General features: G+C 42.3%; 1 protein-coding gene across 3 annotated transcripts in view; it reads left to right on the top strand.

The window, feature by feature from the left end:
- Positions 1–14,033, top strand: part of spsb1 (splA/ryanodine receptor domain and SOCS box containing 1) — a 43,315-nt gene extending 29,282 nt beyond the window's left edge. For 2 of the 3 annotated variants that reach the window (XM_061768827.1, XM_061768837.1), the window contains 3 exons: positions 7,778–7,820; positions 8,228–9,087; positions 12,677–14,033. In XM_061768827.1, coding sequence (XP_061624811.1) covers positions 8,394–9,087; positions 12,677–12,804 — 822 coding nt within the window. In that variant the 5' untranslated portion in view covers positions 7,778–7,820; positions 8,228–8,393 and the 3' untranslated portion in view covers positions 12,805–14,033. The remainder of the gene's footprint in view (positions 1–7,777; positions 7,821–8,227; positions 9,088–12,676) is intronic. The other variant, XM_061768847.1, reaches the window with a different exon arrangement.
- The last annotated feature ends 5,308 nt before the right edge of the window (positions 14,034–19,341 follow it).

A 19,341-nucleotide genomic window follows, 5' to 3' on the forward strand; every position in this document is an offset into this window, starting at 1 on the left:
GTCATGGTAACGAAAGCCGGACTCACCGTGATCCCAGCAGTGTTCTGGGCAGGTTATACAGTCGCTCACTTTGATGGGGCAGCCCCTGTCCCCCTTCAAAGTGACTCCCAATTACACCAATATGTAGCCTCCTCAGGAGAGTGAGACCTCCGCCAAAACTGAGCAGTCACGATTAGCTCTTTTTACGCAACTTGCTAAAGCCAGGATTTTTACTCCTTTTTCTGGATACTGTTCTGTGTTCTCAGTAAATGGTACATGTGGAAGGAGGGGTACCAAGTGGTCCTGCCAGTAGGCCGCCTTTGGGAAGTTTCAAGCTTCTTTTACAGTTTCAGAGTCTGACACAGTTTCTGCAAAATTGACATATCAAAGTTGTATCAACTGTTGACCCAGCATTTGTCAGCCTGTGCCTTTCACACTGACCACAGCAAGGTTGGCATATGGCCACTATGGTGCGCTTTCACACAGCCATGACGGAAAGCTAAACTTTGCGCCAATGTTTCATCATGCCACTATTCCCTGTCATGCTGATGCTGCTCTACCTCTGTTACACAATGATACTGCCTTGGAAGCTGGAAAATTGCTGTGTTGCTGTCTCCCTGTGCATCTGTAAAAGAGACGATTAAAACAATGTTCGTCTTGGTTAATGCTAGGGCTGCACGGTATATTGTTTGAGCATCGTCATCGCGACGTACGTGTGCGCAATAGTCTCATCGCAGGGTCCCCTGCGATCTTTGTGTTCTGTAATATACAGTGAATCAACTAATATTAAAAGTGACCAGCAGAGGGATCTGTTTGGACATGCGAATAAAATTTGCACCCATGTTGCGGTAAATTATAACGCTTCAGACAACAGACGACGCAGCCCAGCGTGTTGTATACTTATCTCCTTTGATGATAACTCTGAAAGAGGATGTAGGGAAACAATGTACACCTGCTGTATTTCCTGTTTCCCCTCTTCAGAATGAAACTACTGTAGGCAGGCATGTCGCAGCTGCGTGGGTGAGCATGGTGCGTTCAGGGACACTGTAAATGGGAGTGAAAATGTTCCTTGTTTCTTTTGTAATGCATAATTGTACAAATTGATTGCTAGGAAAATTATTTGTATCAGAATCATATTTATTTGCTTTAAAATGCTGTATAATCACACTGTGGATAATATGGAATTTATTTTGTTTCGCAATATAAGCGTAGATAAGATAAAATAGTTTAATATAGTCAGCCAGAGCTGCTGGGAATGCAGTTATTGATCTCATTTCACCACCATTGCTGTCATAGCCTGTTGTGTTTTTGTTTGCATATTAAGAACTACAGTCCTGTTTTTGTTCTAATTTCTCATTAAAAAAAAACAAAACAGTTAAGCGACATGTTTTTGAGATTGTAGAGTGAAAGCTGCAGCTGGCTTCGAGTTTGGACTGAATGGTGGCGACAATGGTGAAATGAAATACCAGTATTTTTGAGGGTAATAGCCTGTCAGCAACACATATTGGAAAAAAACAACTACTATGAACTAGTTCATTTTTGGACTGGTGAACTTATAGTTCAAAATTTAGAATTATGAGCTATTAACTGAACTAGTTCATTGTTGGAATGTTGCACTGAACTTTGAATTAGTTTGCATGGAAAATGAACTTTCACAACACTGGTTCTGTATTCTTGCAATATATATCGCAGGTTTAAAAAAATAAAAAACTCAATCGCAATCTCCCTCCAGCAGCCCGCAACCCTAGTGAGGATAAGTGGTAAGGAAAATGGATGGATTTTTGCCAATATTGTGCGGCCCTAGTTAATGCTGAGGCTGCATATTCGATTTCATGATTTGGGATTTGCATCCCAGTTATTATTAGTCTTCTGTCATACTTTTTTTTACATAGTACGTCAACTAAAGCAGTTCACAACTTTTGAGTCAATCTAGTAGCCTTAAAATCAAATCTCAATTTCAAATCAATTTGCAAAAATCTGATTTCCCTTAGTCCCCCAAAAGCCTCTCCTCCCTCTGAGTATTAACTTGTATCAATTTCCATAGAAATAATGTAAATATGAAATTTAAAATGCTCATCAATTTCAGTATAATAAAAAGAGCTGTCAAACTGCATGGCTTTGCTGTTCCATATGTTCTGTTAAACACCGCAGTGACCGCACCCCCTCCAGCTCTCTCATGTGGAGTTGCACAGGGCGAGGCAAGGTGACTTCAAAATATTTGCGGCTTGGAAGCACATACCTCAGGTCAAAAGTTTCAAACATGTCGATAAATAACTGATTTTGTAACACATAAATGGGCACCATTTCTGGCAATGTTCAATGTGAGTGACTCTTTGAATGCCTTCCATCAGGCTCCCCTCTCGTCATACAGAAAACAACGCGAAAGTGATGCCGCTCGTTGCCCATTTCTTAGCGGCACTTTTTTGTTAATCGATTAATCGTTAAATCTCTTAATGTTCTAAACTCCTGTTTTTACGCCAGTTCCATACTAAGATGGATGCTGTCAGCACTGGTCTGTGTGGCTGTATCTCAACTCCCGATTTTTTTATTTCATTACTTTTTTGGGTCTTATTTAGAACACAAAGCAATCATCAAATTAAGTAATTAAGCACATCCCTACAAGTAACAAACAGACAGCACTACAGCATCAGTTTAGACTGCTCAGTTTTAACATCTCCAGTTCGGATGACTTTGGAAACCTTGCGTACTCAGCAGGTAAACAAGCAGACGAAGGGCATACATTCTGATTGGCCCAGAGAAAATTCTGCCTGAGAATCCAGAGCAGTGTTTCCTTGGCCCAGCAAATCCATTCAGCTCATTCTCTTTCATCTTAATCAATCCCAAACCAACTCAGGGGCCCAAGAACACCAACCAGCATAGGCCAAGATCCTAGCCCAAATACACCCCTCCAACAAAACATATTTTTCAACCGGTATGTTTATTTTGTTGTTTTTCTTCTGTTGGGTGTCGTTTACTTGTTTTGGTCATAATGTGGTGCTTTACCAAGGAGAGTGGAAATTGTGAAGTTCAAGCACCAACAGTGTGTAAATGAACATGTTTTAGTCTTTCTGAATGCTGGACAGGCATTCAAAAAGATTGTTTACATTCAGATGCTGGTCACCCGCCGCTTGCTTTTTCATCCCCCCTGTTTTCCAATCATTGAGGAGACATGACCCACTTAAATGGTTGCTTACTTGCATTAGAAAGAAGACGAGCTAAGGCCCTTCTCAATGAACTCTTGTCTACAATTCAATTTAGAGGCCTTCCCAGCAGCACATTTCCACATTACCCAGTCCTGTTGCAACCCATGCCCAAAAATCATGTGATGTGTTTGTCAAAAAAAAACTTGATAAGCCTCACTTACAGCTAAAAAATAAAAAAACATACCATATTTTCCGCACTATAAGGCACACTTAAAAGCCTTTAATTTTTTCAAAAATCGACGGTCCGCCTTTTAACCTAATGTGTGCACTGAGTTCCAAAACATGTAAAAAATGTTGTACGATTTTGGTAAGCGCGCCGCTTGATTGACTGTCGGACCATTTCCCGGCATCATAGGGACGTAATGCGTACATTACGTACGCTGGCGGCGATAAACCTATTAGAGAACATTATGTAAAGCTACGTACAGCATGTACGCTTACCTCCGCCACGCCTCCGGTAGGTATACTGTACTACCGGTATGCTGCAAAACATTTGTTTGGCTAAGGACCCCCGAAAATGGCATCAGCGAAGAGACGTGCTTACGAGGCACAATTCAAACTACAGGCTATCAGTTACGCGGTTGTAAATAGGAATAGAGCAGCCGTGTGAGAATTCAAAATCAAGCACAAGAACAGCCGGGCGGGAGAAGCGTCTCTACAGTCACCATTCGACTGAAGGCATTAATGATAGCACAAGACATGAAGATCGAACACTTTCGAGGAGGTCCGTCTTGCTACTTTCGTTTTATGAAAAGGCGCCAGCCACGCAAGGACTACTGTGGCGCAGCAACTGCCAGCGAACTCCAACCCGGCAACGAGACTGACTTCGACGAGTACGAGAGGGAACCCGGCATGTTTGATGGCGAAATTGCCTAGCTGTTCAATTCAGATACAGAAGATGAGGACTTTGATGGATTCGTGACAAAAAAAAATGTATTTTATTAAAAAAAAAAAAGTGCGTTTTTAAATGCATAGTATTAGAGTAGTAGAATAAAGATGTAATGTACCTGTGTGCTTCTACCTCCGCTCTCCGTCACCCTATGTTCCTGCCTCTTCTGGAAATAAGTGTTCACTACAGCCATTTGCATCCTTTTTGCAAAGTCTACCACCATCTGTCCATTACCATCTGCACCAATTACGACTCTCTCTCTGTCTGGGATGCTCAGAACTACTTTGTCTAGCTCCTTCCAGAATTTCTCTTTCACCTCTAGGTCGCATCCTACCTGTGGGGCATAGCCGCTAATTAAATTATACATAACGCCCTCAATTTCAAGTTTCAGCCTCATCACTCGATCTGATACTCTTTTCACCTCCAAGATATTCTTAGCTAACTCTTCCTTTAAAATAAGCCCAACTCCATTTCTCTTCCCATCTACACCATGGTAAAATAATTTAAACCCTGCCCCTAAACTTCTAGCCTTACTGCCTTTCCACCTGTTCTCCTGGACACACAATACATCAACCTTTCTCCTAATCATCATGTCAACCAACTCCCAAGATTTTCCTGTCATAGTCCCAACATTCAAAGTCCCCACATTCAATTCTAGGCTCTGTGCTTTCCTCTTCTCTTTCTGCCGAAGAACTCTCTTTCCACCTCTCCTTAGTCTTCGCCCTGCAGGTTAACTGTGCCGGGGGCGGACGTTGTTAACCCGGGCCACGACCGAGCCAGTATGGAATTCTTTAGATGAACGCTCATTTGTTTGGCCAAGCTTTAAGCCGGATGCGCAACTCTCTACATTTATCCGGGCTTGGGTTTGCATTGGCTTGTGCCCCCCATAGAGCTCCATTGTTGACAGTAATGAATAAAAAATCAATTTAATGATTTAAAAAAATATCTATTCAATCAGAAAGGAGAGTACACTGACACTTTTAGGTTTGCGTGTTTTTGTCTACAGGTTTTCCCTGCGAGGCCAAAAGTATGTTTGCTCCTGTCTCGATACCATAAAATGCATAAATCCACATCGGCTGGGAGCATTTTGCCTCCGATCTTTTCTCGTAATTAATCTGCCACAATGTGTGTTGAATGAATCTTTCTCATCTTTATTCATTCTGCCATGGTCGCTGTCTGCCATTAACATCCGTGCAAATCCTTAGGCACTGCCATCCTTCCAGGGAGATCTCATTGGAGGGCTTTGTGCATCTGTTATTAGCTGCAGGACTTGGTAGCTACTGTACAACTGCGACTATGCACTCAAAAAGGCATTGACCATAAATGAAGGTTAAACATTGTGAATTTTTATTTTTAAGTAAATGCAGTGTTGCTGTATCGCAGCTCTTATCAGAATAAAGTAAGTTTGTAGTATGATGTTGTGATTCAAATCCGCAAATTCTGATTTGGCGTTTATTTTTTTTTGGGACAGACTCGAATGCCAATTCTAGTGTCCACCAATTTGTCCAATAGCCCACTACATTCCCAGTAGTAATGAGCTACTGGGAATGTTTTGATCAATTTGTAGACAACCTGTGTGTCAAATGTGCAGACTTCAGGCTTGAGTTGGTTTCAGTGGCTAACACTGGGCATTTTGTTCAAACATTTTCTGCATTTTGTGTATCAGGGGATTTCTTGAAGTGTCACAAGGGCACCAATTCAATGCAAGAAAAATGGGGAAACCACTTGAGTACAGATTGGTGATCAAAAAGGCTTTTTGAGGTTCCTGTGGCAAACTGTAGGCTCATTCACGGAGCCCGAATTGTGATGCTGGAGCCTATTGACACACGGAAGTATTGGAGGCTTAACCCCACTGTTAAATCTCTCGGGATATGTACTATATACAACCCGAATTCCATTGAAGTTGGGACGTTGTGTTAAACAAATAAAAACAGAATCCAATGATCTGCAAATCATGTTTCAACCTATATTTAATTGAATACACTACAAAGACAAGATATTTAATGTTCAAACTGATAAACCTGATTGTTTTTAGAAAATAATCATTAATTTAAAATTTTATGGCTGCAACACGTTCCAAAAAAAGCTGGGACAGGTGGGAAAAAAAGACTGAGAAAGTTGAGCAATGCTCATCAAACACCTGTTTGGAAAATCCCACAGGTGAGCAGGCTAATTGGGGGCAGGTGGGTGCCATGATTGGGTATAAAAGGAGCGTCCCTGAATTGCTCAGTCATTCACAAAGATGGGGCGAGGTTCACCTCTTTGTTAACAAGTGCGTGGGAAAATAGTCGAACAGTTTAAGGACAATGTTCCTCAACGTACAATTGCAAGCAATTTAGGGATTCCATCATATCAAAAGGTTCAGATCTGGAGAAGTCACTGCATGTAAGCAGCAAGGCCAAAAACCAACGTTGAATGACCTTCGATCTCTCAGGCAGCACTGCATCAAAAACCAACATCAATGTGTAAAGGATATCACCACGTGGGCTCAGGAACACTTCAGAAAATGTCAGTAAATACAGTTCAGCGGTACATCTGTAAGTGCAACTTGAAACTCTTATGCAAAGCAAAAGCCATTTATCAACAACACCCAGAAACCCCGCCGGCTTCTCTGGGCCCGACCTCATCTAAGATGGACTGATGCAAAGGGGAAAAGTGTTCTGTGTTCCGACGAGTCCACATTTCAAATCGTTTTTTTTTTTTTTTTTTTTTTCAGCAAGACAATGCCAAACCACATTCTGCACGTGTTACAACAGCGTGGCTTCGTAATAAAAGAGTGCGAGTACTAGACTGGCCTGCCTGCAGTCCAGACCTGTTTCCCATTGAAAATGTGTGGCGCATTATGAAGCGTAAAATATGACAACGGAGACCCCGGACTGTTGAACAGCTGAAGCTGTACATCAAGCAAGAATGGGAAATAATTCCACCTTGAAAGCTTCAACAATTAGTGTCCTCAGTTCCCAAACGTTTATTGAATGTTATTAAAAGAAAAGGTGATGTAACACAGTGGTAAAGATGACCCTGTCCCAGTTTTTTTGGAACGTGTTGCAGCCATAAAATTTTAAGTTAATTATTTGCTAAAAACAATAAAGTTTATCAGTTTGAACATTAAATATCTTGTCTTTGTAGTGTATTCAATTAAATATAGGTTGAACATGATTTGCAAATCATTGTATTCTGTTTTTATTTAACACACCGCCCCGACTTCATTGGAATTGGAGTTGTAGATTGTACATATGAAAAGCATGTCCAAGTTCCTCACGTGCTGGAGGGAGATCTGGAACTGGGATACGCTACAGACAGATGGCAGTATCTAAAAATTGTTGCAGACCAAGGTATTCAAGTGAATAAAGGCAAGCTAACGCATCTCACAAGAGGTCAGGAATATCTTTTGCGGCAAGTGTGAACACACATTGTCAGTTCCATATTATGTCATGACTAGTTTGGCATGTTCTCTATAAATTGTCATAAATCTTCTACCTCACGAATTCTCAAACATTTGTGGTCTATGGACCAAAGCCCTCCCCTCATAATCCTATTGCCAATTAAACATAATACAAGTATGCCTAAGTGCCATAGGATTTTTTTTTTATTTTATTTATTATTTTTTTTTCTCTTTATTTCTTTAACATTTCAACTCCAATAATCATGACCTGTTTAAAAGAAAAGAACTCAACCAAAGAACTCCCTCTTCTTTTCGTTTCAGCTTGTCCCGTTGGGGGTCGCCACAGCATGTCATCATTTTCCATGTAAGCTAATCTTCTCCAGTTTCCTCTCTAACACCAACTGTCCTCGTGTCTTCCCTTACTTCACCTACAGTATCGACCTTCTATTAGGTCTTCCTGTGCAGAAGTACCTGAAATGAAAGCACATGGCATCATGTAATTTTTGACAGTGAGATGTCACTATTCTTATCTATTGCTGGTATACTGTGCAACCCTAGTATAAAGTTGAAACAATGGCTGAGTTTCCAATGGGATGGGATGCCACTGGTCATAATAAAGGCAAAAAACAAATGTTCAGGATTATTGAATGCAAAATGGTGTAGTGAACTGTGGAGAGCCTAACTTTTTTTTTTTTTTTTTTTTTTTTTTTCTTTTTTTTCCCCCCCTTCTCCTCCCTCTCCACCACCTTCTCATCCCATCTTCCCCGGTAGGCTGTAAAAACCTCATCTTGACCTTCTGAAACAAGAGACAGAGGAGCAAAAACCTGCCTCTTGGATTGGACGAGAGAAGACCTAAGCTTAACTACTCCCCCAGTGGACTTTGAGGAGGGGGGAGGAGGAAGAAGACGACGTAGTCACTGCCATTACTACCCATAGTATGGGGCAAAAAGTCCCAGGTGGCATTAAAACTATTGATATGCGAGATCCAGCGTTCAGCCCCCTGAAGCTGGAGCTCCAGGCCTTGAATCACACCAAGCCTTCTCGACTAGACCTGCTGCTGGATATGCCGCCTGCCAGCGCGGACATCCAGGTCCAGCACTCGTGGAACAACGACGACCGCTCGCTTAATATCTTCGTCAAGGACGATAACAAGCTGGTTTTCCACAGGCACCCCGTGGCGCAAAGCACGGACGCCATCCGGGGCCATGTTGGCTATACAAGGGGACTGCATGTGTGGGAAATCAGCTGGGCCATGCGTCAGAGGGGCACACATGCTGTGGTCGGTGTGGCAACAAGTGACGCTCCACTACACTCTGTGGGCTACACTGCGCTGGTGGGAAGCAACAGTGAGTCCTGGGGTTGGGACCTGTGCAGGAGTAAACTCTACCATGACAGCAAGAATCATTCTGGAAAAACGTACCCGTCCTTCCTCGAGCCAGACGACACCTTCATCATACCGGACTCCCTCTTAGTTGTTTTGGACATGGACGAAGGGACTCTGGGTTACATTGTGGATGGCCATTACCTGGGGGTGGCCTTCAGAGGAATAAAGGGACGGAAGGTATACCCAGTGGTGAGCGCTGTGTGGGGACACTGTGAAATACGAATCCGGTACATAAACGGACTTGACCGTAAGTATAAGCTGCTGACATTTACATTGATTTGATTTGTTCTGTGTATAGCTTTAAAGAACCTATAGTGTCCAGATGGACTATATTTCACAGGCAAGTTCTGTATTTTCTGCCCAAGAAAATGAAACTGGCAGATGTTTCCGATAATATATATTCCAATAATAATGACTAATTGCCCTGTGTTTTGAAGCCCCTTTACAATGTCAAACGTGTGATGTCATTGACAGAACTGGAGACTATTTTGCCGCATAGTCTGTGGACAAAGAAATGTTCTGTATTATAAAGTACATGGTAAATGGAGTGCACTTATCATAGCAAGCCAGCTGCCAGGTCCACTGGGAGTAAATTAGGGTTCAGTGTGTAGTCCAAGGACACTTCCACAGTGGACAGTCCGAACCAGGATTCGAACATGCGACCCTCCGGTCAATGTCGGGCGGAATTACCCCCCCACGTCCAAAATAACTTTTCAGGGGAGGGAAAAAAAGCCATCTTGCTTGAATTTCCAAACACCGTTTTGGTCAAGTTGGTGATATACAGTGGGTACGGAAAGTTTTCAGACCCCCTTAAATTTTTCACTCTTTGTTATATTGCAGCCATTTGTTAAAAGTTACTTTTTTGAGAATCATGAGGTCAAAGGAACTGCCTGAAGAACTCAGAGACAGAATTGTGGCAAGGCACAGATCTGGCCAATGTTAAAATAAATAAATAAATAAATTCTGCTGCACTTAAGGTTCCTAAGAGCAGAGTGGCCTCCATCATCCTGAAATGGAAGACGTTTGGGACAATCAGAACCCTTCCTAGAGCTGGCCGTCGGGCCAAACTGTGCAATTGTGGGAGAAGAGCCTTGCTAAGAGAGGTAAAGAAGAACCCAAAGATCAGTGGCTGAGCCCAGAGATGCAGTCGGAAGATGGGAGAAAGTTCTAGAAAGTCAACCATCACTGCAGCCCTCCACCAGTCGGGGATTTATGGCAGAGTGGCCCGACGGAAGCCTCGCTTCAGTGCAAGACACATGGAAGCCCGCATGGAGTTTGCTTAAAAAAAAAAAAAAAAAAAAAAAAACACCTGAAGAACTCCAAGATGGTGAGAAATAAGATTCTCTGGTCTGATGAGACCAAGATAGAAATTGTTGTTGTTGTTAATTCTAAGTGGCATGTGTGGAGAAAACCAGGCACTGCTCATCACCTGTCCAATACAGTCCCGGCAGTGAAGCATGGTGGTGGCAGCATCATGCTGTGGGGGTGTTTTTCAGCTGGAGGGACAAGACGACTGGTTGCAATGGAAGGAAAGATGAATGCGGCCAAGTACGGGATATCCTGGAGGAAAAGCTTCTCCAGAGTGCTCAGAACCTCAGACTGGGCCGAAGGTTCACCTTCCAACAAGACAATGGCCCTAAACACACAGCTAAAATACCGAAGGAGTGGCTTCAGAACTACTCTGTAACTGTTTTTGAATGGCCCAACCAGAACCCTGACTTAAACCCAATTGAGCATCTCTGGAAAGACCAGAAAATGGCTGCCCGCCACTGTTCACCATCCAACCTGACAGAACTCGAGGATCGCCAAGGAGGAATGGCAGATGATCCCCAAATCCATGTGAAAAACCTGTTGCATCATTCCCAAAAAGACTCATGGCTGTATTAGCTCAAAAGGGTGCCTCTACTAAATACTGATCAAAAGGTCTGAATACCCCTGTCAATATGGGGTGCTGGGTGTACACTAATGTGGAAAATTTTAGCAAATGGCTGCAATATAAAAAAAGAGTGAAAAATTTAAAGGGGTCTGAATACTTTCCGTACCCACTGTACCTGATGTTGCAACAGCTGTGGGCATCAAAGTGTACGGTCACACGATGGCACTGACCGTCCAGAAAGCCTTTGATACGTCACAAAACACTTGTAATAGATCATCTTCGCAAACTCTTTTTCAAAGATAAGCGACGCAATCAATACAAGCTGACTAAACCAATGTATATAATCGGAAATAAATCTGCACGCACTTCCATGGTTCATGGAGCTGGCTTCTGCGACGAAGCATTACAGTGATTGATTTTAACAAAACAAGCCTACTCAAATGTATCTTAATTTTTACTCGTCTAAAACAAACATCCAGACTTTCAATATAGGTGACAGTTCGACAAAATGAGGAAATAGACGGTTTTGCAACAATTCTAAGACATTTTGAGCATTCAAGAGCGTTAATAGATTTGTTCTTAAGCTATTTTCATCACTTTAAATGGCTAATATTGCATAAAAATAACAGATGAAGTTGGGACAGAGAAATGGTATCGATTTGTGAAGCAACAAAGAACACGTACTCATAGTAAAAGTAAATATCCTCATCCTCTGTCACTGACGTCAGTAGGCTCGCGCAGGTTTTAGCCTAAATGTGGGTGGGCCAAAATCTGGCTGAAAATCAAATATCGGGGGGGCTAAAATTACTACTTAGTCTACTTTTGGGGGGATTTTTTATTTTTTTTGTGGACATTGTTTTAAGTCCAGAATGATGAAATAAGTGCCACTGTTCATATTATTAGATGGGTCCTTTAATACAATTCAATGGGAGCTTTTGTATTTGCAGTTCAGAAATGGTCACACATTTGCTATTAATGGTGAGAAAGCAACAGCTGACTTGTCACTCATGTAATACCAAGCATGTGACTGGCACATAATCATGTATACGCACAATGACCAAAAATATTGGCATGCTGACTGCGGCAGTGTCCACCAGGGCTGTTGCCTTTGAATTAAATGTTCAGTTCTTGACCATAAACAGTCTCCACAGGTGTAACTAAAACGCCCCCAATTTGCCATTGTTGTTACAGTGCTGTCTTTTTTTAAATGACTTCTTCTGGTTGGCTTAAATGCAATATTTTATGTTTAATATATACTTAGTAGAGCATTTTCACGCAGTAATTGATGTGCCATTGCCAATACTTTTGGTGCAGACACATTTTTTATTTTTAGATATATTGATTTAAATATGAATGGTACAATTCATCAGGCTGTTTGTAATGTTTTAGTGGATGATGCTGTGTTTTAACTAATTTGTAAAACACGGCACATTCTTAAAGGGGACATTCTGCCAAACCAACCCACGTAACCAATGTAATATTGGCTCTGTGGTGCCTCAGTAAACGTGAAATATGAATTAAAATCATCCACGCATTCCTGAGTTCCAGACATTTGTCTGCTGAGAGGCCTGAAATCAGGTCATCCAAATTTCTCGAGCTTATCTGTGAAAGAAAGTTCTCCGCCTTCCCTTTCCACTCCTAAGCCAGCGCTGTCAACAAACACACATGGTCTCTCAAGTAGATCGTCTACACGGAGGCAACCAATCAGAGGAAAGGTCTTAGCCAAATATTGACAAAGAGGATACAAAACTGGGTCAAACAGAAGTAGCTGTCAGAGGGGCCTTTTCTAGATACACGCATGACAAAACCAAGATTTTATTTTATTTATTTTTTATATTTTTTTTTTATGAAACTGACAATTTTGTACTAAGTCCATTTTAGAGAGTCACTCTATGGAGTTGTAAATAGGCAAAATACGGGACCTTTAAACAGATGCCTGTTTTCCTTTTTTCCTCCCCAGCTGAACCCCTTTCTCTGATGGACCTGTGTCGTCGTTCGGTGCGGGTGGCTCTAGGGAGAGAGCGTCTGAGTGAAATCCACAGACTGCCCTTGCCGGCCTTTCTCAAGAACTACCTGCTCTACCAATGACGGCACGTTCAAGTTCGATAGCACACCCCTCCCCTTCGCCCTCTCTCCTTTCCTCTTGTGCTTCTCTGGGATCTTTCTTGGGTTGAACTTGTTTGACAGCATTTCTGAAGCCTGTTGGGCAGTCTGGGTCTCAAAGATGTTTCAACAAGTATGCTTCTTTCATAGTGGCTGGACTCCTTTTTGAGATTCTTATCCTATTTTAATGACTTGTTCCAGTTGTACTCCACTTTAAAAGATATCAGGAATCACTGAGCTCTATGCACATGCTGATGGGGAAAATATGCCTTGACAGTCAAACCAATAGTGGTCAGTATCTCTCACGTAAAGCTCAAGACTCTTGGTAAATTATTTTATATTTTTTGATTCCAATAAATAAACAATTTGCCAATGGATGTCAAGTGCAAAGTTGCAGTTATAAAATGGCCACAAGATGGCAGCATTTTCATGCATCATACAAGCAATAGCGTGAGACAAGCTCCAGTTCACCCAACGATCCGAGCGAGGATAAGCTATAGTATAGAAAGGATGGATGGAAGCTGTCTTTTTAAAAAAGAAATTATTTTTAAATAGATGCAGACATTTGTGGTTGCAACTGAACTGAGATGCTGACCACTCCAGTGAGACTGTTATGTAGCGAGACATTGACCCAGTATCTCCTGCTCACACTCAAGGCATCTGATAGAAACTACTGCATCAGCTGGAATCTTCTTAAATATGTCACTGTGATCATTTGTAGCATGTATCTTCAAGAAATGTTTCTCTTTGCAATCACATTGTTTTTTAGTCTCTGTTTGGTTTCTTAGTGCCATTTTGGCTTGTATTGTTCTTAAATCAACTGTCACAACTTAGCTCACAAAGGAAAAACCAGATCGTTAAAGATGTCTGAATGGAACTGGCACATATCAGGGCACGTGTTTTGCTAAGTGGGAAAGCAGTTTGATTTGTGCATCAACAACACTGTAGACTTATGGCGCCATGATAGACAGAACGACAATCCACAAAGTGATGCGCTGTCGTACAATGTTCCGTGCTGCCAACATTTTCAAATGCCATAGAGTACAATCGCATCAGACCTGTTGATTCTGCTGTCTCTAAACTTCCAGCTCTGTGATCTTCTACAGTCAGCACTTCATGTGCCACAACTGTCTTTATCTTACTGCTTGCATTTTATTTGTACTTCCTGATGTAGATTTGTTTGTATGTATCTATTAAAGATTATTTCCCATTGAGCCGGGCATCATTTTCTTCATGCTAAAAAGATATTTTAAATGGAATAGTTGGACTACATGAGTGAATTTACAAGGTGCACATCATTACAGAATTGTGGTTTCACAAGTGTCATTAGCTACAATATGTGCTGGTGCAAAAAAGGCAACTTGTGGGGAAGGTGATGACTGACAAACTACTACTTTTTTTTTGCCTTTATACACCACCATAATATATTATAAATTAAAAATAATACAATATAAATAAAACAGAGATCTGATTGAAGTGCAGACTCTGGGGAAAATGGAAGGAAGGAATGCTTTTTAATCCAGAATAGACACACACATTTTCAAAAGTGCTTGTTCAAAGTGACATGATTTTTTTTTTTTTTTTTTTTGGGGGGGGGGTATAGGGTGGGGACACATGAAGTCTAACTATAATCTTTTGGGGCCTTATCCATTATGTTGAATTGTGTTATTTGATGAGAGAACATTTCTGAAGTGGGTAAATTATTCCTCATTTTCCTATAGATGTACATAAGAGTTATGGTAACAAGAGTTTGATACCTGACCTTAAGTATATGGTGGTAAAATACTATAAAATAGTTTGTGGATATTACTGTAGTTAAATTACAATGGTGAAAATTCACAGAAGTTTAAAAAAAATAGACTCAAAGTTTATATATGTTGCAATGGAACGCCTCGTGCTAAAACAAATTCCAAATGAAATGTATTTGGATGCACATTGGAAGTATTTTGCTGGGCGGGGAACTGAAGATAAACTGTTTCTTTGCTGTTGTAGTATGTAGTAGTAATTTCACAGATAGTGGTTAAGTGTTTATATGAGTTTTACAAAGGCCTGAAATTAAACTGCATTGTACAGGATAGCAGGGATACAATAATTATGATTGGATGGAAGTGTCCCATCATCCAACGTACAAATAGCTGCACGTTTCATATTTGCTCACTTGGTGTCAGCAGCTCCGGTGTCTCTGTAACCAAGACCAAACCACCTTCCTCAATGTCACTGCTGAGAGTATTTTGTTCTCAGTACAAATGTTACAGCTGACCCACTTCTTGTTTTATTTCCCAACTAAGATCTCTGTTGTACTATTTGAATTTGTATGAGGAATATGAATCATCATTCGGTAACATAGGAGGCCTGTTTGGACGAACATACTAGTTGAACTGGTATCTTAAATTGGCATAAGACAAACAGTATTATACACACCTGCTGAACAGTGGTTTTAATAAATGATGCATATTTAGCAAGACTGAAGCCACAGCAAAGTTCATGCCTCTCACTGGGGAACACTACTTACCATAACCATATACCCTCACTTGCTCTTTATGGTCCATAGAGCAGAGCCAGTGTCACATTTCCACATAAATCCAAACCAGCAACACACTGTTGTTGTTCTCCCAGTCAGAAAGACCACATTGTTTTTCTTGCCTTGTTATCTCCTGTTATTCCCATTTCTTATCACAGCTGGAGTAGGCTAACTACAGGTGTACACCAAGTGTCTAGTAAACCTCCGCATGTGCACTTGCAGCAGGAGATAATGTACTATACAACTGAATAATAATGATGTGGGCTTTGCTGTTTTTCCTCAACGGCGGAACTTATGTATGCACTTCAAAACAAGTACTATTCACTCGATTCGTATATAGTTGTATGGTGTCTAGGTATTTCTGTGATATGTTGTGATGTATTAAATATTGTTATTTACGCCTTCCTATCCAAACCCAGATCTATTAGATTATTATTTCACTGATTTTCTTTCTTTTATACGTATTCTATTTTGTTTTTGGTTTAAAGATACAAACTTGGCCAGGTCATTGTAAATGAGAACTGATTCTCAACTGACCTGCCTGGTTTAGGCTTCATTCGTATTTACATATATTTGTTCATAAAAATTATATACATGTATTTAACTTTTGTCCGAAGACACCAGCCACAAAGAAAACAAAATTGAGCAAGTTCGGCTTCCAACAATCATGTAATCAAACTGTAATGCTCGTTAGCGTAGCATGCACAGGAAGTCGGCTATCCCGTTTTCCGGGTTTGGTCACGTGACGTTCTGCATCTAACGGAATCTTCTTTTCCTTTGGGCTTGTCCCTTTAGGGGTCACCACAGCGCGTCGTCCTTTTCCATGTAAGCCTATCTCCTGCATCCTCCTCTCGAACACCAACTGCCCTCATGTCTTCCCTCACGACATCCATCCACCTTCTCTTTGGTCTTCCTCTAGCTCTCTTGCGTGGCAGCTCCATCCTCATCATCCTTCTACCAACATACTCACTATTTCTCCTCTGGACGTGTCCAAACCATCGAAGTCTGCTCTCTCTAACTTTGTCCCCAAAACATTGAACCTCGGATGTCCCTCTGATGAGCTCATTTCTAATTTTATCCAACCTGATCACTCTGAGAGCGAACCTCAACATCTTCATTTCCGCCACCTCCAGCTCTGCTTCCTGTTGTCTCTTCAGTGCCAGTGTCTCTAATCCGTACATCATGGCTGGCCTCACCACTATTATATAAACTTTGCCCTTCATCCTAGCAGAGACTCGTCTGTTACATAACACACCTGACACCTTCCTCCACCCGTTGCCCTGGACGGTTGACCCCAAGTATTTAAAGTCCTCCACCCTTGCTATCTCGTCTCCCTGTAGCCTCACTCTTCCCCCACCACCCCTCTCATTCATGCACATATATTCTGTTGTACTTCGGCTAATCTTCATTCCTCTGCTTTCCAGTGCATGCCTCCATCTTTCGAACTGTTCCTCCACCTGCTCCCTGCTTTCACTGCAGATCACAATGTCATCTGCAAACATCATGGTCCACGGGGATTCCAGTCTAACCTCATCTGTCAGCCTATCCATCACCACTGCAAACAGGAAGGGGCTCAGGGCTGATCCCTGATGCAGTCCCACCTTAAAGTCGTCTGTCACATTTACAGCACACCTCACCACTGTTGTGCCGCCCTCGTACATGTCCTGTATTATTCTAACATACTTCTGTGCCACTCCAGACTTCCACATGCAGTACCACATTTCCTCTCTGGGTACTCTGTCTCGCAAATATTCACTTCTGTCCTGAGTCTAGCCTCCACTACTCTTTCCTATAACTTCATTGTGTAGCTCATCAACTTTATTCCTCTATAGTTGCCACAGCTCTGCACATCACCTTTGTTCTTAAAAAAACGAACAGCACACTTTTTCCTCCATTCCTCAGGCATCTTCTCACGCGCTAGAATTCTATTGAACAAGCTGGTCAGAAACTCCATAGGCACCTCTCCTAGATGCTTCCATACCTCCACAGGAATGTCATCAGGACCAACTGCCTTTCCATTTTTCATCCTCTTTAATGCCTTTCTAACTTCCCCCACTTCCTGGCCCACCACACTTGCCTCTTCTACTCCCCCTTCTCTCTCATTTTCCTCATTCATCCACTCCTTGAAGTATTCTTTCCATCTATCTAGCACACGACTGGCACCAGTCAACATATTTCCATCTCAATCCTTAATCACCCCAACCTGCTGCACATCCTTCCCATCTCTAGCCCTCTGTCTGGTCAGCCTGTATAGATCCTTTACTCCTTCTTTAGTGTCCAACCTGCCATACATGTCATCATATGCCTCTTGTTTGGCCTTTCCCACCTCTACCTGTGCCCTGTGTTGCATCCCAATGTATTCCTTTCGCTTCTCCTCGGTCCTCTCAGTGTCCCACTTCTTCTTAGCTAACCTTTTTCCTTGTATGATTTCCTCTACTGTGAGGTTCGACCACCAAGTCTCCTTCTCTCCTTTCCTGCCAGAAGATACACCAAGTACTCTCCTGCCTGCCTGTCTGTTCACCTTGGCTGAAGTGGTCCAGTCTTCTGGAAGCTTCTCCTGTCCACTGAGAGCCAGTATCACCTCTTCTCGAAAAGCTGCACCACACTCGTCCTGTCTCAGCTTCCACCACATGGTTCTCTGCTCTGCCTTTGTCTTCCTAATCTTTCTCCCCACCACCCGAGCCATCTTACACACCACCATCCTATGCTGTCTAGCCACACTCTCCCCTACCACTACCTTACAGTCGGTAACCTCCTTCAGATGACATCGTCTGCACAAGATGTAATCCACCTGCGTGCTTCTTCCTACGCTCTTGTCGGTCACCCTATGTCCCTGCCTCTTCTGGAAAAAAGTGTTCACTACAGCCATTTGCATCCTTTTTGCAAAGTCTACCACCATCTGTCCCTCCAAGTTCCTTTCCTGGATGCCGTACTTACCCATCACTTCTTCATCACCCCTATTTCCGTCACCAACATGTCCATTACAATCTGCACCAATCACGACTCTCTCTCTGTCTGGGATGCTCTGAACTACTTCGTCTAGCTCCTTCCAGAATTTCTCTTTCGCCGCTAGGTCTCATCCTACCTGTGGGGCATAGCCACTAATCACATTATACATAACACCCTCAATTTCAAGTTTCAGCCTCATCACTCGATCTGATACTCTTTTCACCTCCAAGACATTCTTAGCCAACTCTAACCCCGACTCCATTTCTCTTCCCATCTACACCATGGTAAAATAATTTAAACCCTGCCCCTAAATTTATAGCCTTACTGCCTTTCCACCTGGTCTCCTGGACACACAATATATCAACCTTTCTCCTAATCATCATGTCAACCAACTCCCGAGATTTTCCTGTCATAGTCCCAACATTCAAAGTCCCCACATTCAGTTCTAGGCTATGTGCTTTCCTCTTCTCTTTCTGCCGAAGAACCCGCTTTCCACCTCTTCTTCGACTTTGACCCACAGTAGCTGAATTTCCACCGGCGCCCTGCAGGTTTATGGCGCCGGTTAACAACGTCCGCCACTTAACCCGGGCCACGACCGATCCGGTATGGAATTCTTCGGATGAACGCTCATATTTGTTTGGCAACATTTTAAGACAGATCCCCTTCCTGACCCAACCCTCATTTATCCGGGCTTGGACCAGCCTAGAGTTTGCACTGGCTTGTGCCCCCATAGGGCTGCATTATGTGTAGTAATCCATCAAAGAGTAGAAAATTTATTTTCAAGTACAGTTACTTTAAAAATCTACTTTTGTCCTTCACACCACTGCTAATGTGTGGGTAAATAAATAGAAATGATATAGCCCCCCTCCCCAATTTTACAACAGATCCAACACGATTGACCTCATGCTCCTTTTGTACCTCGGTTTGCAACAACAACAAAGAGACATGCAAAGGTGAGAGCGGCGCTGCCGAGCACGTGTGCCTACGTCACAGACAACACCCTCCTCCGTCCCACTGACGTCATTGCGGGCGACACCTCCTCAGCAGACTTC

Source organism: Phyllopteryx taeniolatus, chromosome 1 (assembly GCF_024500385.1).
Source record: "Phyllopteryx taeniolatus isolate TA_2022b chromosome 1, UOR_Ptae_1.2, whole genome shotgun sequence".
Classification (NCBI taxonomy): domain Eukaryota; kingdom Metazoa; phylum Chordata; class Actinopteri; order Syngnathiformes; family Syngnathidae; genus Phyllopteryx; species Phyllopteryx taeniolatus.